The 23,154-nt window shown below is 42.9% G+C and overlaps 1 protein-coding gene across 7 annotated transcripts in view; it reads left to right on the top strand.

Moving 5' to 3' along the window:
* Positions 1 to 23,040, top strand: part of tdrd12 (tudor domain containing 12) — a 34,988-nt gene extending 11,948 nt beyond the window's left edge. For all 7 annotated transcript variants that reach the window (XM_084936595.1, XM_084936598.1, XM_084936600.1 and 4 more), the window contains 20 exons: positions 2,058 to 2,240; positions 2,314 to 2,467; positions 2,579 to 2,706; positions 4,157 to 4,345; positions 6,220 to 6,348; positions 11,719 to 11,836; positions 11,953 to 12,092; positions 12,443 to 12,660; positions 12,925 to 13,006; positions 13,178 to 13,359; positions 13,470 to 13,677; positions 14,373 to 14,465; positions 14,641 to 14,807; positions 14,904 to 15,146; positions 15,415 to 15,479; positions 15,911 to 15,983; positions 16,086 to 16,199; positions 18,847 to 19,000; positions 19,138 to 19,201; positions 19,979 to 23,040. In XM_084936595.1, the coding sequence (XP_084792721.1) occupies positions 2,058 to 2,240; positions 2,314 to 2,467; positions 2,579 to 2,706; positions 4,157 to 4,345; positions 6,220 to 6,348; positions 11,719 to 11,836; positions 11,953 to 12,092; positions 12,443 to 12,660; positions 12,925 to 13,006; positions 13,178 to 13,359; positions 13,470 to 13,677; positions 14,373 to 14,465; positions 14,641 to 14,807; positions 14,904 to 15,146; positions 15,415 to 15,479; positions 15,911 to 15,983; positions 16,086 to 16,199; positions 18,847 to 19,000; positions 19,138 to 19,201; positions 19,979 to 20,061 (2,787 nt within the window). In that variant the 3' untranslated portion in view covers positions 20,062 to 23,040. The remainder of the gene's footprint in view (positions 1 to 2,057; positions 2,241 to 2,313; positions 2,468 to 2,578; positions 2,707 to 4,156; positions 4,346 to 6,219; positions 6,349 to 11,718; positions 11,837 to 11,952; positions 12,093 to 12,442; positions 12,661 to 12,924; positions 13,007 to 13,177; positions 13,360 to 13,469; positions 13,678 to 14,372; positions 14,466 to 14,640; positions 14,808 to 14,903; positions 15,147 to 15,414; positions 15,480 to 15,910; positions 15,984 to 16,085; positions 16,200 to 18,846; positions 19,001 to 19,137; positions 19,202 to 19,978) is intronic.
* Positions 23,041 to 23,154: the final 114 nt, after the last annotated feature.

The raw sequence follows: 23,154 nt of genomic DNA, 5'->3' as shown, positions 1-23,154 counted from the left end.
TTGGGATCAAATTATTGCCCTTCATCAAGCAAAGAAATAACGTGGGAGAAACTGAAAGTACAGAAACTGGGTTAAAAAAACAGTCCAGCATATTAAAACCTAGGAGGACAGAGGTGAACCATCATCTTTGACGAAGAAACGTGGTCATCATCGTGATCTGACATAACAAATGTTGGTGAAATGTGTACAACGCGAAGAGGACTCGGGACTGAGACTAAACTGCTGTGTTATAGTAAGAAAAGCACTTGGTTGGATGGTCTCATGAGTCCAGGTTTAACTGGGGTGGTGCTTCCAGCATTCATACACACTGTGGAAGATGGTTCTGGAAGTCCAAAAAAATGCATCCAACACCACAGAGGTCAGACCGAAGCCCCAGGAACGTGCGGGAGAAGACTTGACACAGTTCCACTCTTGAATCATCAATTCAAGTTCTTGGTGAAAAATTACTGCAACTCTGGACGGAAGTATATGTTTATGTGTATGTCAGCTTACCTAAAGGTTATTAGAGTGACAGGAATCCGCACTCATGCCTTTGGTCTCAACAGACTGTAATCCTTCAGTGTCTAGAGCTGAAATTATAAATTATAGCCATAAAAAAGAGCAGCTAGGAAGTAACTACTCTGCTAATTACTCATCCTCTGCTGAAGGCCCAGCAGAGGATGTACTTCCTGAGGCAGCTGAAGAAACTCAACCTGCCAACACGGACGATGATGCAATTCTACACTGCAATCATCGAATCCATCTTCACCTCTTCCATCACCATGTGGTACGTTGGAGGCACTATCAGGGACAAACAGAGACTGCAGCGTGTTGTGCGCTCTGCTGAGAAGATGATTGACTGCAGGACCTGTACACCTCCAAGACACTGGGGCGTGCAGCTGGGATCACAGCTGACCCTTCTCACCCTGGACACAGTCTGTTTGACCTGCTCCCCTCAGGCAGGAGGCTCCGGTCCATTCAGACCAAAACCTCTCGCCATGAGAACAGTTTCTTCCCCTCTGCTGTTGGACTCATGAACAATAACCATATGACTGTTGGCACCACAAACACATGACCCTATACTGTGTTCTCTGCATCTGTTCCATTTTTTCACCAATCATCACCTGCACACACACACACACACACACACACACACACACACACACACACACATACATATATATATATATATATGTATATGTGTATGTATATATGTATATGTGTATGTATATATGTATATGTGTATGTGTATATATGTATATGTATATATGTATATGTATATATGTATATGTATATATGTATATGTATATATGTATATGTATATATGTATATGTATATATGTATATATGTATATATGTATATGTATATATGTATATGTGTATATATGTATATGTGTATGTATGTATATGTGTATATATGTATGTATGTGTGTGTATATATATGTATGTATGTGTGTGTATATATATATGTGTGTATGTGTGTATATATATATATGTGTATGTGTGTGTATATATATATATATGTGTATGTGTGTGTATATATATATATGTATGTGTGTATATATATATATGTGTATGTGTGTATATATATATATATGTATGTGTGTGTATATATATATATATATGTATGTGTGTGTATATATGTATATATGTGTATGTGTGTATATATGTATGTATGTGTGTATATATATGTATGTATGTATGTGTGTATATATATGTATATATTTATGCTTAGCACTTTAAGTTTTTATTTAAGTGTTGTCTTACAGTATGTTTTCCTAATGTTGTAAACCTGGGCAACATTTGGCAATAAAACCCTTTCTGTATTACTGATCTTATTTGACAACTATCCGTTTCATCCACGCTCTCATGTGACTGCTCAGTCTTCTCTTGTGTCAGTCCCTCGCCGCTCTTTAACCTCCGAGTTTCAAACAGTCAGTAGAAAAGGTGGACGTAGACACCACGGCTCACGAAGCATCTGTTTTTTTTGAGTCGTAGTACTGAGACAGCATCTAGTGGGCATTAGAGGAAGTGCGGTTTTTTGGTGGTTTCCTCTCACAGTGACCGGTTTGTCTCCAGGTGCAGCGGAAGCAGTACAGCACCTTGTCTCCAGCTGACTGTTACAGCTGGCCAGCTGTGGCTCGAGGATGCCATACCCTTGTTATCTCCAGCAGCGCAGACCAGCTGCTCAGCTACCTTACCCCACTCCTTACCCACATCATCCTGAACTCCATCTTCACTTCCCACACCTCCAGCTCAGGGGTGAGTGCACACACAGGAGGCAGGAAGCATGGATGAATTCTGCTTTTGTCACTATCAATTCGTATGTTTGTAGCCCATAGCTGTGCTGCTGTGTCCCGGTTGGGAGAAGGTCCAAGCTGTTTATGACCTCCTGGGGGTGAGTAAGGTCTCCCAAAAGCTCTACCCCACAGCTGTGCTGCTGGGCATCAACAAGGACGAGGCTAAGAGTGTCAAGATCCCCAAAAACTGTGAGTTAAGCATAACCAGCATCATCGCAGTCTGCTAGGTGGTCGATAAATGATTGATTTACGTCAGTAACTATTCAGAATCTGACTGTCTTCTAATCTGATTAATTCCAGGCCTGCTGTTGGTGACCACTCCTTTCAGTCTGGTCCGTCTGCTGTCCTGCCACTGCTTCCTCTTCCTGCGGCTGTGCCACCTGGTGCTGGATGAAGCTGACCAGCTCTTCAGTCTGGCTCCAGATGAGGTGATGACTTATGATGTACAACTGTAAATGTGCACACATCGCGTCAGTTTTTAGTTCTGTTTTCGTTGACGGGCATCAGATAGGATCAATTCAAATAGTAACCTGTAATAAAACTTATTAGAGGGGTTAGAGAGAATTATTTCCAGAAAATACAAAGCTTACAAACCTGAATCCAAAAGATAAGCAGAGTACAATGTGCAGGGGTACAGAGGACGTGCAGACTGAGTGTGGGGGCAGAAGCCTCGGCAGAGAAGTCCAGGTCTCCAGCCTCCAGCTCACTCAGTGTTCCCAGGACATCCTGGAGAGGCTCTCTAGCCCCCTCAGCTGGCTCCTTTCGATGTGGAATCATTGAACTCCTCATCCTGCCGCTCTTAAAAGGAGCTCATTTCCACTGCTTGTATCCACCGTCTCCGAGAGCTTGTGACCATAAGCGAGGGTTGGAAAATAACCAATGATTACATCACTAATGATTCTTCTGCTCCACTCTTGCCTCACTCCTGAACAAAACCCCAAGAGACTTAAAGCATGTAATTAGTCTGTGACCTGGAGGCCATGGTCCTGCTCCGGCCTCAGACTTTGAGGTGCTAATTCACACGCAGCTGTGAACTGCTCCAGTGTGAGCCTGAGGCTACCTGCTGATGAAGCCAACAGAACCATGTTATCTGTAAAACCCAGAAGTGAGATCCTGAAGCAGAAGCTTTCCACCCCCTGGCTACCCCTGGATGTTCTATCCACGACCGCTATGAACAGAATCTCTGTCAAAGATCCAGGTTTGTGTGTCCTTCGAACAGAGTGTTTCAGAATAAGAGTCTTTTATTTTGAAAATAGGCTAGATTCTCCAGGCCCTTCCTGCCCAGCTCACCTGCTCTGTGCAGGTCGATGCAGTTTCTGTAAAATACTACATCTAGTGCTATTTTACGTGACAGTTAGCAGAGAAACTCTTCTGCGATCCATCTGGTGAAATTAATATTGAAACTAGAATGTGCTGCAGTTACATCAATGTTATTCTCTGATAGCTGTGTTTGTTTCAAGGAAAAATATGATCTTCTGTTTTATTTGTGAAGTAGTATTTTGTAGTGACGGGAAGTGGTCATTATTGATGGGAATGAGCAGAACGGACAGGATTAGAAATCAGAGGGGCAGCTCAGCTTGAGCTGAGGTTAACAAGAGCAGGTGCAACCAGTCTGCACGGCCAGTCACACAGGTGGCAAAACAAATGTAGAAAGTACAACACAGCATAACACAAAAGTGGCTTTTGAAACTGGAAACGACAGATTTTCAGGCCTGATATTCTTTAGCTACATTAAACCCCAAAAAAAGTATTTTTACCATTGATAATATTTTTAAGAGAGTAAACTGCTATTTTGTAGTTAGACGGTGTTTCTAGTTACAAAGAGTTTGATGGTTGGATTTTACCAAACCTGAAATATTTTTCTGTTTCTTCTGTCAGATGACGACCATCTTGCAGCACTTCCAGGTCACCTCTGACAAGGAAAGTGATTCCTGTCCTCCACAGCTGATTGTTGTAGCCAAAAGATGGACAAATCACATGGAGGGTTTGTTATCCACTTACATGCCATGCCCCAGCATCGTCATAAGCGTTCCTGAGGAAGCCGCTCTCTATGGTAACGTTCAGCAGGTCAGTAAAAACTTTCCTGTTCAAATTAGGGTTAAAGAGTGGTCTCAGTCCGAGCCTTTTCGATGTGGCCTCACAAAATTATCACAACCACAATAACCATGAAAAGAGTTGGATCGTGTGTGGGTGTGGTGGTGTGTGTTGTATTGTTGATTTTGTGTTGTATATTAGCCATGTAATATAAGCTTTGGTAACACTTCATGTTACCAAGCTAAAATCTGGACACAGTGTGAGCCCTCGGGTCACATCGAGCCGTATAGTGCGAGAACATGCATCGTGACCTACGAACTTCTAACCCCTGCGAGTAGAGCAGGACGATATGGCCAAAAATATTTATCACGATATATATTTGAACATTTGCGATAACGATATAACTGATGTGAGACAAAATACAACTCCACAACTTTACTAGCGCAAAAAAAACCCTCATCCATTTATTTTCACTTGAACAAGCAGCTGTTTTTTTATGTGCATTAAAGCTATATAAACATTTAACAGTGCAAATGCAAATTCCTCGCTGAAAGTTTAACCAAAAGGCATTTCCAGTAGAAATGTGCTGACATATCCTGAGCATAACCATGTATGATATCCACTGAAGTTAAAAAGAGGAGCTTTGCAACATGAAACTGCAGTGTGACAAATAAAAAAAGTCAAATATGTATTTTTCGGACCGTAAGGTGCACGGGATTATAAGACACATTAAGCGAAACAAAGCAGTCAGATAAATCAAACTTTATTCAACTCATTCTTCTTGCTTCCTCCACTTCTGTACCTCATTGATGCTGTATTGTATCACAGCTATTCCCATGTTGTTGCAGTATATTAATGACTAACCTCGTGTTGTGGATGGATTATCTCAGTTGTTCTCCTGACTGAAGTTTGGTCCATTTACAGCATCCTGCCATGCGATTGTATTTGTCTCTAACCATCAGGAACCTTCACGTTAACTTTTATCGAGTGGAAAAAAGTTAGCGTTCATCCTCCAGCTTCACTGTTTATGTTATGCTAACATAGCTGTGTCGCTAGCGATCACATAGCACATCATTATATACCAGCTAGCCCAACTTCAGTAACCCTACAAACGTCACTGCTGTTTAGTTTTCTGTCTTCATTCATGTTGGAAGTGATAGCAGAGCTGTACGTTTGAATTCTTTCAGAAATCTCTCAGTCAGAACATGCTATATCATCTTTAGGTGCAAACTAACGAGCTAACCTCCTGCTAACTTCTAACTCTGTTAAATGTAATAAATCCTGTTTTCATGGATGCCTGGATGTTAAACTTCATAGTTACACCTGGTAAAGCAGCGACGCTGATCGTTTTATTAAAGATGGAAGAATTTAGACAGTTTTTAACTCTCAATGATGCCGCAGTGTTCGTTTGACTTTGGGACCTGAAGCGGACGGAGTTTAGGACCCAGATTACTCCCAGATTTACGAGCACCTTAGTCCGACAAATACGGCAATAACGGCCGCTTGCATGTTCTACAAAAAAAAGTGCTTTGGTGGGTATCTGACGGACAAACACCAAACCAGTTCCACATCACTGAAGTGGCATTTTTACAAACCAATTCTGGTTCATCTGTTTCACTCAACGATCCGCCTTTCTCATTCTCCGTTACCGCCATGCTTTTTCTGCCATGTGCGTATGAAAACAAAGGCACTGCGCATGCGCGTTTTACCCATATTCTATCGCGAGATTTCATTTTCTTATCGTTGTCCAGCATTGTACCGGTATTACCGTGAACAGTATGATATGGCCCAGCCCTACCTACGATTCAGTCATACAGTTTGATCAGGAGCTGAATAACGCAACTGAAATAATCGCACAGTACATTAGGCGGAAGTCTCTACTGGCTTGTGTTTTGTTCCCCCTGCAGGTCATCCTCATGACTCTGGATATCAGTAAGATCTCAGTCCTGTTGGGAACGCTTGGCTTCAGCCCCGACGTCGGCCAGAAGACGCTGATCGTAGCAAACTCCTTTCAGGAGGTCGAAGATGTGTTCAAGGTGACACGCGGGCTGCTTTTTACATCCAAGTATATATTTTGTCATAAAGTCAGGACAGGAAGATATCGACTTCATCCTGTCTCTCAAACGACCAAACACAAACAATGATCTCATATAAATGTATCCAGTGAAACACAGATATGCAGTGCCGTAAAATTCAATTCAATTCAATTCAATTTTATTTATATAGCGCCAAATCACAACAAAAGTCGCCTCAAGGCGCTTCATAGATACAGAGAAAAACCCAACAATCATATGACCCCCTATGAGCAAGCACTTTGGTGACAGTGGGAAGGAAAAACTCCCTTTTAACAGGAAGAAACCTCCGGCAGAACCAGGCTCAGGGAGGGGCGGCCATCTGCTGCGACCGGTTGGGGTGAGAGAAGGAAGACAGGATAAAAGACATGCTGTGGAAGAGAGACAGAGGTTAATAACAGATATGATTCAATGCAGAGAGGTCTATTAACACATAGTGAGTGAGAAAGGTGACTGGAAAGGAAAAACTCAATGCATCATGGGAATCCCCGGCAGCCTACGTCTATTGCAGCATAACTAAGGGAGGATTCAGGGTCACCTGGTCCAGCCCTAACTATATGCTTTAGCAAAAAGGAAAGTTTTAAGCCTAATCTTAAAAGTAGAGATAGTGTCTGTCTCCCGAATCCAAACTGGAAGCTGGTTCCACAGAAGAGGGGCCTGAAAACTGAAGGCTCTGCCTCCCATTCTACTTTTAAATACTCTAGGAACAACAAGTAGGCCTGCAGAGCGAGAGCGAAGTGCTCTAATAGGGTGATATGGTACTACAAGGTCATTAAGATAAGATGGGGCCTGATTATTTAAGACCTTGTATGTGAGGAGCAGGATTTTGAATTCAATTCTGGATTTAACAGGAAGCCAATGAAGGGAAGCCAAAACAGGAGAAATATGCTCTCTCTTTCTAGTCCCTGTCAGGACTCTTGCTGCAGCATTTTGGATTAGCTGAAGGCTTTTCAGTGAGTTTTTTGGACATCCTGATAATAATGAATTACAGTCGTCCAGCCTGGAAGTAATAAATGCATGAACTAGTTTTTCAGCGTCACTCTGAGACAGGATATTTCTAATTTTAGAGATGTTGCGCAAATGGAAGAAAGCAGTCTTACATATTTGTTTAATATGTGCGTTGAAGGACATGTCCTGGTCAAAAATGACTCCAAGGTTCCTCACAGCGTTACTGGAGGCCAAGGTAATGCCATCCAGAGTAAGAATCTGGTTAGATACCATATTTCTAAGATTTTCAGGGCCGAGTACAATAACCTCAGTTTGATCTGAATTAAGAAGCAGAAAGTTAGCGGCCATCCAGGTCTTTATGTCTTTAAGACATTCCTGCAGTTTAACTAATTGGTGTGTGTTATCTGGCTTCATGGACAGATAGAGCTGGGTGTCATCTGCATAGCAGTGAAAATGTATGCTATGTCTTCTAATGATGCTGCCTAAGGGAAGCATGTATAATGTAAACAGAATTGGTCCTAGCACTGAACCCTGTGGAACTCCATAATTAACCTCAGTGTGTGAAGAGGACTCTCCATTTACATGCACAAATTGGAGTCTATTAGATAGATATGATACAAACCACTGCAGTGCAGTACCTGTAATACCTACAGCATGTTCTAATCGCTCTAATAGGATATTATGGTCGACAGTATCGAACGCTGCACTGAGGTCTAGCAGGACAAGCACAGAGATGAGTCCACTGTCAGAGGCCATAAGAAGATCATTTGTAACCTTCACTAAAGCTGTTTCTGTGCTGTGATGAGCTCTGAAACCTGACTGAAACTCTTCAAATAAACCATTCCTCTGCAGATGATCTGTTAGCTGTTTGACAACTACTCTTTCAAGGATGTTTGATATGAAAGGAAGGTTGGAGATTGGCCTATAATTAGCTAAGACTGCTGGGTCTAGAGATGCTTTTTGAGTAAAGGTTTAACTACAGCCAGCTTGAAGGCCTGTGGTACATAGCCGATTATTAGAGATAGGTTGACCATATTTAAGATCGAAGAATTAATTAATGGCAGGACTTCTTTGAGCAGTTTTGTAGGAATGGGGTCTAAAAGACACGTTGATGGTTTGGAGGAAGTAATTATTGAAGTTAACTCAGAAAGATCAATTGGAGAAAAAGAGTCTAACTTAACATCAATGGTACTAAGAGTAGCTGTAGATAATATTACATCTGTGGGATGATTACTGGTAATTTTTTCTCTAATGATAAAAATTTTATTTGTGAAGAAGTTCATGAAGTCATTACTAGTTAACGTTAAAGGGATGGTTGGCTCAACAGAGCTCTGACTGTTTGTCAGCCTGGCTACAGAGCTGAAGAGAAACCTGGGGTTGTTCTTATTTTCTTCAATCAGTGATGAATAGTAAGATGTTCTGGCTTTGCGGAGGGCTTTCTTATAAAGCAGCAAACTATTTCTCCAGGCTAAATGATGATCCTCTAAATTTGTGACACGCCATTTCCTCTCCAGATTACGAGTCATCTGCTTTAGGGTACGTGTTTGAGAATTATACCACGGAGTCAGGTACTTCTGATTAGAGACCTTAGTTTTCACTGGAGCTACAGTATCCAGAGTCGTACGTAGTGAGGAGGTGAAATTATTAACAAGATAATCGACCTCTGTTGGAGCAGCGTTCAGATAGCTGCTCTGCTCTGTGTTGGTACAGGGCATTGAAGATGATAACAGTGGGTGGATTATATTCTTAAACTTAGTTACAGCGCTTTCAGAAAGACATCTACTTTGATAAAATCTACTCTCCACTGCTGTGTAATCAATTATTGTAAATGTAAATGTTATCAGGAAATGATCAGACAGGAGAGGGTTTTCAGGAAACACTGTTAAATGTTCAGTTTCTATGCCATATGTTAAAACAAGATCTAGAGTGTGATTAAAGTGGTGGGTGGGTTCTTTTACATTTTGAGAGAAGCCGATTGAGTCTAATAACAGACTAAATGCCATGTTGAGGCTGTCATTTTTAGCATCTACATGGATGTTAAAATCACCCACAATAATTATTTTATTTGAGCTCAGAACTAAATTAGATATAAAGTCTGAGAAATCAGACAGAAACTCTGTGTAAGGCCCAGGTGGACGATAGATGATAACAAGTAAGACTGGTTTCTGAGTTTCACAGCTGGGGTGGACAATGTTAAGCATCAGGCTTTCAAATGAATTAAAAGTCTGTCTGGGTCTTTCATTAATTAATAGGCTGGTGTGAAAAATTGCTGCCACACCGCCCCCTCGGCCTGTGTTTCGAGGTTTCTGGTAGTTAGAATGACTCGGGGGTGTTGATTCATTTAAACTAACATAATCATCCTGCTGCAACCAGGTTTCTGTAAGGCAGAGTAAATCAATTTGTTGATCAATTATTAAGTCCTGTACTAACAGAGACTTGGAGGAGAGAGACCTAATATTTAATAATCCACATTTCACTGTTTTACTCTTTGGTTCAGATGTGGATACTGTATTGTTCTTTCTTTGTAATTGTTTATGTTTAAGTTGTTTGTTGCTGGTTTTTAGTTTGTTTTTTGTCTTTTTGGAAGCTGACACAGTCTCTATGGAGATGGGTTTTTGGGGGGGTAGCAGGAGGAGAGAAGCTGCAGAGAGGCGTGTAAGACTGCAACTCTGCTTCCTGGTCCCAACTCTGGATAGTCATATTTTGGGGGGTTTAATAAATTTGTCCATATTTCTAGAAATGAGAGCTGCTCCATCCAAAGTGGGATGGATGCCGTCTCTCCTAACAAGACCAGGTTTCCTCCAGAAGGTTTGCCAAATATCTATGAAGCCCACATCGTTTCTGGGACACCACTCAGACAGCCAGCAATTTAAGGAGAACATGCGGCTAAACATGTCACTCCTGGTCTGATTGGGGAGGGGACCAGAGAAAACTACAGAGTCCGACATTGTTTTAGCAAAGTTGCACATCGATTCAATATTGATTTTAGTGACCTCCGATTGGCGTAACCGGGTGTCATTACTGCCGACGTGAATTATGATTTTACTGAATTTACGTTTACCCTTAGCCAGCAGTTTTAAATTTCCTTCAATGTCGCCTGCTCTGGCCCCTGGAAGACAATTGACTATGGTTGCCGGTGTCTCTAGCTTCACATGTCTGAGAACAGAATCACCAATTACCAGAGTTTGACCCCCGGCGGGTGTGTCACCGAGTGGGGAAAAACGGTTAGACACATGAACGGGTTGGTGGTGTACCTGGGGCTTCTGTTTAAGACTATGCTTCCTCCTCACCGTCACCCAGCCGCCCTCTTTCCCCAGCTGCTTGGGGTCTGCCGGGGAACAGCTAGCGGGGCCTACGCTATCTTCGGCTGCACCAGCTACAGGGGCCTGGCTAGCTACGGGTGAATGAAGGGTGCGAAGCCGAGTCTCCAATTCAGTAATCCTGGCCTCCAGAGCTGCAAATATGCTACATTTGTTACAGATATCATTACTGCTAAAGGAGGCCGAGGAGTAACTACACATCTGACACAATGAGCAAGAAAGTGCAGGAGGGACAGGTGAAGTAGCCATGGTGCTAACGAGTCGGCTACGAGCTAAGCTAAGCTAGCGAAACAGTACAGAGACAGTGAGTGAATACTTTGGCTATAAATTAGGTAGTGAGTACACAGAAAGTGTGCTTCGGATGAAGCACGTGAAGATTATACTATGAAAGAAGAATGTATTTAAAAGTTGTTAATTAAATTGCTAAGCAAATAAGCTACTCAGAAACACCACTGTGTTTGAGCAGGAACAGGAAGTGATACTCTACCGCAGAGCGAGCGAACACCAAGTGACAGCGCCACTGTCAGCGCAACTGCCAATAACAAGTCAATCCTTACTGCTTCAATAATAATAATGGATTGCATTTATATAGCGCTTTTCTAGGCACCCAAAGCGCTTAACAATACCACTATTCATTCACTCTCACATTCACACACTGGTGATGGCAAACCACGGTTGTAGCCACAGCTGCCCTGGGGCAGACTGACGAGGCTGCCATATCGCGCCATCGGCCCCTCTGGCCAACACCAGTAGGCGGTAGGTAAAGTGTCTTGCCCAAGGACACAACGACCAGGACAGAGACAGGGGATCGAACCGGCGACCTTCCGGTTACAGATGAGCTTCCCAACCCCCTGAACCACGGTCACCCCGTAGTAATACAGTAATATACTCTACAAACAAAACGCTAGACACATAAACCTGCTTCACTCACACAAACTGATGTTTTATAATCTTCACCTTTTAAAAATAGCTCCAGTTCTCTGTGCTACTCAACTGTGTGCAATTGATTAAACTAAAAGTAATAATTGTAATTTAAATCTGCCCTCCTGACCTTTTCTTCCGTCAGGCTGTGAGCACCAGGTCAGTTTTCTGCCTCAAGATCCACGAAGGGTTAACTCGTGACATGGACTTTGTGCTCGAGCAGTGGAAGAAGGACATCGGCCCCGGCACTCACGTTATTCTCGGTAACTGAAAATAGTTCTCAATTTGTTTCGATGGTGACCGTTAACCTGATTACATGAACCTGAACGTGAGCCGTGCAGTTGTCATTTCTTTTTCTTGTTTGACCTTTGACCTCTAGTAACCACCGACGATTGTCTCAAGGGTCTGGATATCAGAGATGCGACCTGCGTCGTCCATTACAGTTTCCCCTCCTCTCCTAAGCTCTTTGGCAGCCGACTCTTCTGCATGGCTGAAAACTTCAGGAACTTCTCAAAACGAGTAAGAACGAGTGGCGGATGCACTTTATTAGGAACACCTGTACACCTGCTTATTCAGGTAACACAGGGTGTGAAGTCCTGCAGCTACAGAACAATACTCATATTCCAAAGTGATCAGACTGTAAATGAAACAAACTGGTGCAGCAGAGTTCAGGAGATTAAGACCCTGAACAGCACCCTGCCATTCTCTGGGGCTGACAGTGGAGCTGTGTGGAAAATATGGCTTTCAGAGCAAAGGCAGGCCATATGTATTTTGGTGTTCTTAATAAAGTGCTCAGTATTAAGAAACATAAGCAGATGTTAACCGTCAATGTTTGAGCCCCTGGATGACTTTTTAATTTTTCTCCTCAGGATCAAATGAGGAGCAGCTCAGCCGTCACCAGGTCGGTGCTGCTGATCTCAGAAAGGAACGCCCGCCACGTCATTGGGGTTCTGCGCTACCTGGAAAGGACAAATGCCCTGCTGCCCCCCGAGCTGCTGACCTTCGCACAGGGGGTACAAATGGCACGCGAGGACCAGAAAACAGACCGCCCCCTCTGCAGCTACCTGAAGAGTTTTGGCGTGTGCAGGTCTCCAGATTATACACGACTCTGTGGTTTCAGTCTTGTTCACTGATCCGGGCCTTATTCTTTAGTCTGCAGATAAGTTTGTCTGTCACATGGATGACTTACTGGCAGCCATCTTTCTCATGCTGGGTTCTTTTGCCAATCAGATTTTTACCTACCCTTTTTTTTAATTAGCCATATTGTTGCTTGCGTTGTCTATAACATCATGAGTTTCAGACAGTAAAGAGAAAATGACTTGTATGTTATTCTGTGTGCTTTCCCCTGCAGAAACAATGGCATTTGTCCTGAACGCCACCGCTTCGTCTCACAGCTGGATCAGTCCAAACTGCCGGCATCTGGAGTCATAGAAGTGAGGATGATGCTTCTTTTCTCAGAGTGATGTTGTAAATCATGGTGCAGCTGTGAGGATATTACATTGGCTCAGTAGTGGAGTTCTTGGATGAAACCCTGATATTTGTTTAACGATCACTGATTGTGTTTAAAACAACACAAACAGTGGATGTGACTCTGTGTATCCGAGGTTGTACCGCTCTACATAAAGACAGCGTCAGTCTTCTACGGCCGTATCGTCGAGGAGGAGGACGGGGGCTTTGAGAAAATGGCCTCTGAGATGGCTTCGTACTACGCAGAGAAGAAGCTTGGAGCCAAGAAGCTGCTGGAAGGAGGACTGTACGCTGTGCAGGAGGACGATGTCTTCCACAGGTCTGACAAATCAAATCTAAACACCACCGTTGGGTGGCGATGATTTCAGCCTCACACTCTGGGACTGCGAGTTCATCACTGTAAGTCGACTCCTGTCTGTTTTCTATCAGGGTGAAGCTCCTCTCTGTGCCCGACAGAGGCGGCCGGCTGTTTTTCAGCGTGGTTGCTTGCTTCATTGACATGGGAAAGGAGGAGGAGGTGAAATCCCATCAGATCCTCGAGCTGCCGGAGCAGTTTCACTCTGTGCCTGGACAGGCCGTAGAGATCGTTGTCTGCCGGGTCAAACCAATTGATTCTGAGACCAGCTGGCACCCCAAGGTTTCCCTTTCTCACTTTGAAGTCATGTACACTCACAGCTACAGCCGCATTGTTATTTAACACAATCATTCATTAAGTTAGGATTAAAAAGGATTACATCAGAGACAAAGTACGGGGCTGAGCAAGCTATCGAAAAGTGTCAACTATAATTCAGCTCCGATTTAAATTCCAATTAATTCCTCTGCTGCTTCCACCACTTCTCTCTCTCTCCTCTCTGATTTATTCTTAGAGCTGATTGGTTGCAGAGTAGGCAGTCATTCATCAGCACTGGCATTATCTTTCTGTTGCTGTTGCATTTCTGTTTATTCATCATAAGTTGATCTGGGAGCTACTGGCAGCCATGAATCTTGCTTTGGGTACAAGAGGTTCATATCCTGGATGAGCCCCCAAACGTTTTACAGTCTCTATGTGCATGACTTAAGATGCCACCATGCTGTTTTAGGTCAACCAGATTTTTAATGAAAATATTGTTTTTTACAAAGAACAAACAGAAATAAGGGAGATGGCAGCCTTGACCAAAACAAACCGCTAAACTGCTAAATGTTCCTCTGAGATCTGGAGGCAATAATTCATGCATTCTCTGACTTTACTTCTGGTAGATAGATATTCTTCACCAGAGGTTCTCTTTCCATCTTAAGAACGGGACAAGGGAAAAAGAGTGTGTTTAATTTTCTTTTTTTTTTTTGCGCCTGCAGGTTACCAGAGCCATCAGCCAGAAGATCCGCGGACTTCAGCATCGAGCTAGAGTAGTTCTCAGCCTGGGAAACACAGTTTTTGTTGATCCAATGGTGATGTTTTACATTTTAAAACATCTCTCCATACAGCCATCTATACAAAGCTGTTAATATTTACGGTTTACAAAGCTTAAAAAGTCTCAGTTTTTAAGTGTGTCCTACCTGAGCTGGACTGGTTTTTAGCACCGCCAGTTGTGTCGGGATTCCCTTTTTGTTTTCTTCCTTGAAGGTTCGGGTCACCCAGATTCCAGGAATGAAAACTGTCATCAATGAATACAACATCCAGGCGGAGATCCTGAAGACCGGGATGGGAATCAGGAACCCGGAGCATGTGGACCTGCTGAGGGCGCTGTGTGAGGAGAACAGCAGCAGCAAGGATGAAGGTCACGTGTCCAGGTGAAGGGACAACCAACCAAAGTATTCACTCGAGGTTTTATCAGCCAATTTTCTTAAAAGAAGACTAAAGTAGCAGGTGTTTGTGGATTTTTTCAGGCTTGGAGATAATATTACATCTCTGAAGGATGTCAGGATTACAGCTGAGGAAGAAGTTCTGGCCAACAACTTCAAGGCTCCAGACCTTTCTCCACTAGAGCCAATGAGGTCAGGAAACCAGTCCCTGGTCCCAGCACCTACAGACCACCTGGTCCCAGTGTGTGATCAGAACTCCCAGTCAGAGAGTGAGGGTGGTTTTGGACAAAGAAACACTGATAAGAAGTCAGCTGAGCAGATGGAGAGGTTTGTATTCTTATGATTCAAAGGACGAAACAACACAGATATTTTCACTGAATGTGAAACACTTGAAATAAAGGCCTAATAAACGCAGGTAGTTTATTGAAAATGCATTAAACTCTCACAAAACAACAGAAATAGTCTCAGAGCACAAACCTCAATTCCATCCATGGACGAGGTCTTCCAGTTTTCTTTATTACTCTGGCTCGATGCTTTCCTTATTATCCTTCAGATGTTGTGTCTGACTTAATCTTTATCGTTCTCCTACACGCAGCACCAGAGATGGAGACGTTTTCCCATCAACCAGCCACACTGCTGCTCTGAACCTGCATGAAGAAGGTAAAAATCTTATTCAGTCCAAACTTCAGTAACAACAAAGACATCAGAGCTTTTCCAGGTTTTAGATGGGTGTGGCTGTTACCTTTGCCCATAAGAGACGCGAAAATAATATATGAAATCCATCCTAAATTTTAAATACAGGTCTGTTAGTACAGTAACATCACAGCAGCCATATTATTGGTCAGATAATTGCATTACAAAACTCCAACAGCACAAACACGGTCCAGAGGTCCAGTTCAGGTGAAGCCGAGCAGCAAGCTAGCAGCTAGAGCCGCTCATGTTGCCATCCACCTGTCACTCAGGTCACGCCCTCACGCCCCATAAAAAATTACGTAAATGCAAAAAGTTTTTTTTTAAAATAATCTTTTGGCTACTCAGCATGTAGTTAAGTGTGTATGTGTGTGTGTGGGGGGGGGGGCACGTGTATACAGGTGTGCAGGAAGGTGCTGGTCAAAGCAGTAGGCAGCAGGTCATCAGCACAGGCTCTGATGATGCATCACGAAGGTAAAAGCTGGAAGAACTCCCCACAGCAGCATCAGTACCTAAAGGTGTTGAGTGTCCAGAGCTTTGATTTTCGTCCTAACGTGCATCTCCTGGTTGTTTCAGTTTCCACCCTCTGATCCGCTGGTTCCAGACGCCCGACTCTGCGATTGTCACCGTGAAGCTGGCAAACCCGGAGAACCAGCGCTGCGACTTCTGCTCGGACCGAGTCATTTATAGGTCTGTGAGATTCAGACCTTCCATGAGCGCTTACCTATTTGGCATCACATCCAACATTCGGTGGAGCTTGTTGTCTAGAACACTTTACACAGGTGGGAGTGGGTACATGTTCACCATAATTTATTATTAATCCTTTATTTATCCAGGTAAAAAATCTCATTTCCAAGAGAGACCTGGCATCATGGCAACAAAAGTATAACCAGCCTGCATGTGAATTACACTCGAGTTTAATCGTGAGCTGTGAAAACACTCAGTTCTGTTTGGTATCTGACGCAAAGTTAATCAGTTCTTTGGGTTAATGGAGTTATTTTGTAATCTATTCTGAATAATTCTCAGCCATTTAATTAAAAATCCATAATCTAGAGCAGATGTGCAAAATGTTTAGGCAGATACATTTGAAACGTTGGTACAAGGAAAAGTCCATCACAGAGTTTATGTCCCATAATTCAGCAAATAGTTTCTGCTCCTGTTGTTTTGATTTAATTTTTCCACCCTCCCAATAAAATCTTTTAATATCAGCGTTTAGTGTCACATTATTACAATTATAATTCTACAATTAGCTTCCACGGTGCTACTTTTAAAAGGCATTCAAAGCTTATTCGTGACACTAGCAGGTCAAATATTCGTCTGCACTGCCTTCACTGTGTCATGGGGGAATTAGTCTAATCAGTCAAGTCCAGCTTGTCGTCTTCATGGCCACCAGATATCGCTCCAGCATGTCCTGGCTCTGCCCCGGGGGCTCCTTTCAGTTGAGCATTCCCAAAACACCTCACCTGGCAGGTGTACCGCTCCGATACTGAACCACCTCAGCTGTGTTTTTTGTCCTGATGCAGCTCTACTCTGAAGTCCTCCGGAATGATTTCCATTCTCTGACCTTTCTGCAGCCTGTAGCCAAGATCTCATCTTTTCACTAACTTAACACAGCTCAAGAAGTCCTGTTGTGGCTCCTTGAGCTTGTGCCTTTTGGCACAACCAGGTGAGGTTCTTGATCTTTATGGACCGGTTGCCACTTCCCCAGTGTTTCTGCGTCTGTGATTGTTTAAAGTCTACTCACTGTTTGTGGCCACAGGTGAGAGTAGGAATCTAAATTGTCCACTAAATGGACAGCGTCACCGTCCACGTCACTGCAGACACTGCACCAGTGTGTCATTTCTGCTTGCCTGCACTCATAAGACATAAACCTCTGTGCTGTAAACACTTCTGACTCCGTCTTCAGTTTGAAACCTTTCAGATTGTATTTTAGTCCATAAATGATGACACAGCCATCCTTTCTGGCTTTCTGATTGGGTATTTTCACATGACCTTTTTTTTTTTTAAAGAAAACCAGCACATGAACCATAACGAATATTTAAAATTAAAAGTAAAAATAAATAAATACAAGATCGGCAGCCTTTGCAAATCTTACTCTGATTTTAAAAGTCAAGGTGCCAGACTGCTTTGCTGTCACGTATAAAAGTCCTGCCCACTCTCATCCCATCAGAAGTCAGCTGAGCAGATGGAGAGATTTGTATTCTTATCATTCAAAGGACGAAAAAACAGACATTTTCCACCAAGCATCTGTCAGAAGGTTTTAGACGACACAGCACAGGAAATGTCGTTCTCGTATATACACAACCAAAAAAGACATTTCTGTAGAGCTGCAGCGGTGTTTTTAACACTAAGTTGTGGAAACAGCGGCAGGTGCTGGACTGAATGTGAAACACTTGAAATAAAGACCTCCTAATGAACGCAGGTAGTTTATTTGCAGTAGGATATACTTGTTGTCTCGGTTAAAAAAACATTTAGATAAGTAAGAAAAGAACATGCAATCCAAGCTCTGTGCAAAGAAAGCTGTCATCAGGCTCTATTTTACAAAAAGCGCCTGAGAGCAGCTTACATGTGTAGATGAAAATGCATTAAACTCTCACAAAACAACAGAAAGTCCTGCCCACTCTCATCCCATCATCTTGAAGTTACTGAAGTCGCTCCACCTGTCCTCTGGATCACAGGCTGACCGCCTCGGTCAGGTCTTGCCCACCCTGTGTCATCATGTTTCCATCATCAGTAAATCCTCAGAACCCAGCCTGGCAGTTCTCAAACAGCTGCCGTCTCCTCCATTCTCACAAAAACGGACATGGCCCTCATAAATACAACAAATGACCTCACTGCTGCAGACTGGGGACACATCAGCATCCTCCTCCTCTGGGACCTTTCAGGAGTTTTTCAGTCTCCTTAGTCCGTCTTTAACTGCTTGTGTAACTACTCTGGCCTCCCCGGTTGTGACTTCAGAGGTCCACAACATGGAATTCATCCACGACTCCACCCTCTCAGTCATCACACATTAAATCCTCTCTAAAACAGACTCCAGCCGCTGAAGCCTCAGTCCTGGACTGCTGTTTGCTCAGCCTGCATCCCTGGACACGCTGCACCTCCTCTGGCTCCCAGTCAAGTCCTGCGTCTTCTGTAAAATCCTTCTCACCTACTGATCCCTTCATGGCCACGCGCCCCGTTTATCTCACCACCACCTCCCTATAAAATCAGACGTACTCTGTCCCTCACACCAGAGTGCGGTCCTCTGGGGACAGTCTTACTGTATTTACTACAATAGATGACTACACAGAAGAACTGGTCCTTTGCTGATTGCTCTCTCTTTGCTGATTGTGTTCAGTGGCAGCGTGAACGGTCGGTTCTACAGAGCTGACCTGGAGCTTCACTACGAAATCGCAGCTGACGTTTGCTGCTGGGAAATGAAATCCAACGAACCAGTTCTCAAACTGGTCAAGCAGCAGCCGGGAATCTGGGACAAACTCCTCAGAAACAAGGTACTGATTTAGTTTTCTTTGATTTACAGAAGAAATATAGGATTATCTTCATGTTAACTGTAAGGAAATATAGTAAAAGCAGTAATTGCCCCTTGTTATGAAAAGCAGCAATACTAATAGGATATTTCTTGTCCTAGAATATATTTGTGAGTTATGACATGGAGCACTTTGAGGGTGAGGAAGAGGACGGAGTGCCAAATGGTAAGATCCTGAAAACCCAACCAAGTCTAAATTTGACTGTTATTGATGGAATCTGAGAACGTGAAACGCTGATGTTAGGGATTCTGGATAATGTGCACAAAAACGGAATGATTTGCAAATCACGTAAGCCCAATATTTAAAACATTTCTAAATAGTTTGGATGAGGACATCAGAGGTCTGGAGAAACGCAATGTTCAAAGCAAAAGCAGTGATGGTTGTAAAGTTGGTGGGTTGGAAATGGAAAGCTTTGCCTTTCGCCTCGGTGCTCCGCCCCCGCACTCCCACGACTCCCGGCTGTTTCGCCCTCACAGACGAGAAGTCGAACAGTTAATGGAAACATTGTCGGTGTCAAAATGCAAAAGATTATTGGTTTTCACAATAAAAATTCAAATATTGATATAATGCAGAGAAACGTGTGCACAGGCCAGGCTGCAGACCTTAAATGTTCAGGAACACGTTTCTCTGCATGGTTCAGACTGAGTGAAGCAAAGTCCATCGATCTTCTTCCACTGGTCCCATTCAGGGTGACGGGTGTCTTGCTGTGTGCGGTACTACTGTGATGCAACATTTAAAACGAACAGATATTTTCCTGTCATCCAGAGAATTTCTGCGTTTGTGATATTTGATGCGTTGTCTTTGTACTGGTGGGGTTTTTTTTAACTGATTTTTGAATCATTGAATTATGTTTTTATTTATTTCCCTTCAGTGTTGCAGCTCTTCAGCTTTCTTAGAAACAGGATTTAATGTTTTTACCCTGTTTTATTTTTTGGTTGTCAGGTCAGTGGTTTGTGGAGAACACGGGTGAAGATGACTGGTATGGGAACTCGGAGAGCAGCAGTGAGAGCGACGACTTTATATAACATCCTCCAACCATCGTCATCCTCGGGGTCGTGGTGTCTGTTCTGTGACCTTTGACCTCAGTAATGTTTGAGGCTTCTGCCGTTTCAATGGGAGCAAATTAACTTCAGCACAGAGTAGGGGTTCCAGATTTGCTTACACGAGAGTCCAGCTGCAGCGTTTCTCGCCGTCGTGTCAGTGACAGGAAAAAAAATTCAGATTCTGTTTTCACTTTGATTTTTTCCCCGTTGTTCTGAAACAGTCATAGTGTTCCCCTCCGACCAAGGTTTGTGTTCTCGAGCTATTAACCAAAATATTAAAAAAACAAAGTGGTCGTGCTTTCAGGCTGCTGCTGCTGGTGTGTGACTCAGCGCAGCTTCTTGTACCAACAGACCGTGAAATGATTGGTTAGGATCTCTGTCAAATGTCTGATTTAAGAAAGCTTGAACCACTTTTGCTTTAGTTTTTATGAGCAGTTTAAAAGGTATTTTCTGTAAATTCATGTTTTTTATCAAGATAACTTTCTGACTAAAGATGTTTGTGCTGACAAAACGTAACAGTAGAACGATTTGCAGGGATAACCAGCACCATGTGCAGAGATTTGTGGATCAACTGTCCCTTTAAATTGGTGAACGAACACTGGGGCTCCAAAATACTTCCTGATGTCGGTCACATGACGGTGAGACGCTGATAACAGACTCTGGTGTGTGTGTGTTTGGGTCACAGGGAACATTGTAAGGTAAATGTAATGACTTGAGCCAAAACTGCATTTAGATTTTTCTTTATTTCAAATTCTCGTCTGTAATTGGTCGCTTCGCCTCCATAGGAGCTTTTTATTGTGCAGCAGCAACAACAGCAAAGTCTTAAATATAAAGTTTACAATAAGAAGTGTACATGTATAAACTGACGGTGAGAATTTAAACTAGTCTAAGTTTTAGAGATTTGAGAGGGAGTTGTTTTAAGTTTGAAATGAAAATGTTCCTTTTTAAGCTTAATTTTACAGATGATTAAAAATATTCAGTGTGAGCTGACGGTGCCGGCTGAGATTCGTGCCCCATACGAGCGGTGCTTGTTCCATTTCATATTCGGGTCGTGAGAGTCTTGTTCTTATTTGTCGTGTTAAAGGGAGTCTTTACTGCTGTTATTTAGTGCAGGTTGGTTTCATAGTGTTCACCCTGGGCTTGTTCTTCTCCTCAAAACTCTCTTTTTGAGGAGAAGAACACAGACGAGCAGCTGGAAGATGAAACTGTTTAACTTTTCCCATCGCAGTCGATTTTAATCACACACTGGATGTGACTGAAGGGCCAACTTTGAGCTTTAATTCAGGTTTTCACACCAGTTCTGTGTTAACTGTTTATGAATTACACCCATTTTCCCCACAGTGGTCCACTCTGTAGCTGATGATGATGATGATGATGATGATGATGATGATTCATCTGTAAACTGTTTGCATTTCCATTTGTGAAGGCGTCGCGTGATTGTTGACCTTCACAGTTATACCTCTGCCTCCTCGTCGTGTTCTCGGTTTGTTAGATCTCGTGAACATGGAAACACCTCTGTGATCATCCACTGTATTTGTCTCGCAGACACTTTGGTGCTGCTGACCTGCTCGGCGCTTTCCTTCTTTTTAAAGAAAGATCCAGATTGTTTATTTGGCCAATCCTAAAGGTTTATTTTTCTTTCTTTATTTTAGCCTCGCTCGCTTCCTTGATGGAATAGTTCTGTGTATTTTATCTGCTCATGTTGTCATGGAAGGAGCTGTCTCATGGTGGTTGACTGCATGTAAATGGCTGTAATTCCTAAACAGTTAATGCAATACTTGAATCACACTGAAAAGGAGGAGCTGGGACGGAGGCGGGTTGCAAAGTGGCCGTCAGTTAATTTTTTTTCTGTTTCCTGTAAAAGTACTCAGTATTTACTGTAAATTCCAGCATTTAAGAATAGCTTTGTTAACTTTGGAAAGTTTCAAACTAAGACATTTATAAAAACGACTCAACTGCACACCCAGAAGATCTGCACTCAGCTTTTTTTACTTTCAGCGAATAAAAACACGTGAGACTGAACTGAGGTGACATGAGAGGAAACTAGGAGGAGAGGTTTAGGAAGGATGGGTGTTCTCGTGTATGAGGCACCAAACAGTAGCCGAAGCACCTGGAAAGCGACTCCTCTTACTCAGCACCAATTCCCAGAATGAAATGATCAAAATAGACGAGGGGGGAAGAGAAAATGCAGAGGAATGAATCGCCACCACCTTCTTTTGCCCACCACAGCGACTCATCGGCCTCCATCTCCTCCTATCCCAGCGTCGCCCTCTGCATGTCCTCCTTCACTACATCCATGAATCTTCTCTGAGGTCTTCCTCTTTTCCTGTTGCCTGGCAGCTTCATCTTCATCATCCTTTGTCCAATAAGAGAGTCAATGAATGGATGATGATGATGCTGAACTTGCTCTCAAACTGTTCTCATTTCTTTCTTCAAGTTTCAGCTGCTACATTAAACTTCCTGGGTAAATCTGTCTCCTGCTGGTGAAAGGTGTTTGCAGCAGGTCATTTGTTTCCAATTCTCTCTGTTGGTTTTACAAAGTGCTGCGTGAAACTTGTTCTTCAGTCTCCTGTACCTCCACCTGCACTAAAAACAGCAAAGTCAAAGAATCGCATGTAATCAAGCATAGGTGAAGTTTCTCAGGCTGGCGTTTGTTCCCAGTGACTCCCGTGCACGCATAAATAAAATTCATTTTGCAATGTTTGAAGCTGTAACTCGGTTCACTGTTTCTTTATTTATGTTCTGTAAAGATTTGATTCTCATCACTTTGAGTTAAAAAAAAATGATTTGTTCACATAAACTGCTTCTGTCACTGCTATTTAAAATGTATATACATCCTGCAAACTTGGTATAGCATCTTACATGCAGGTTAGTGCATGGAAATAACGGAAATAATTAAATATGGAGACAACGCTGGGGAAGTAAATAAAATTGAGAACAAGCACAAAATGGATAAAATAAAGTAGTGACATAAAAAATAATGCTTGATGAAATGTGTGGTCTTGAGCTCCGATCCTATCAGAGACCTGGAAGTGTGGGTGTAATGGTGGTGACGGAGAGCTACAGAAGATGAAA

This window comes from Perissodus microlepis, chromosome 7, assembly GCF_051167445.1.
Source record: "Perissodus microlepis isolate ML-2025 ecotype Zambia chromosome 7, ASM5116744v1, whole genome shotgun sequence".
Lineage (NCBI taxonomy): Eukaryota > Metazoa > Chordata > Actinopteri > Cichliformes > Cichlidae > Perissodus > Perissodus microlepis.
Note: the sequence above shows the minus strand (reverse complement) of the source record. Positions and strands in the feature narration are given on the sequence as shown.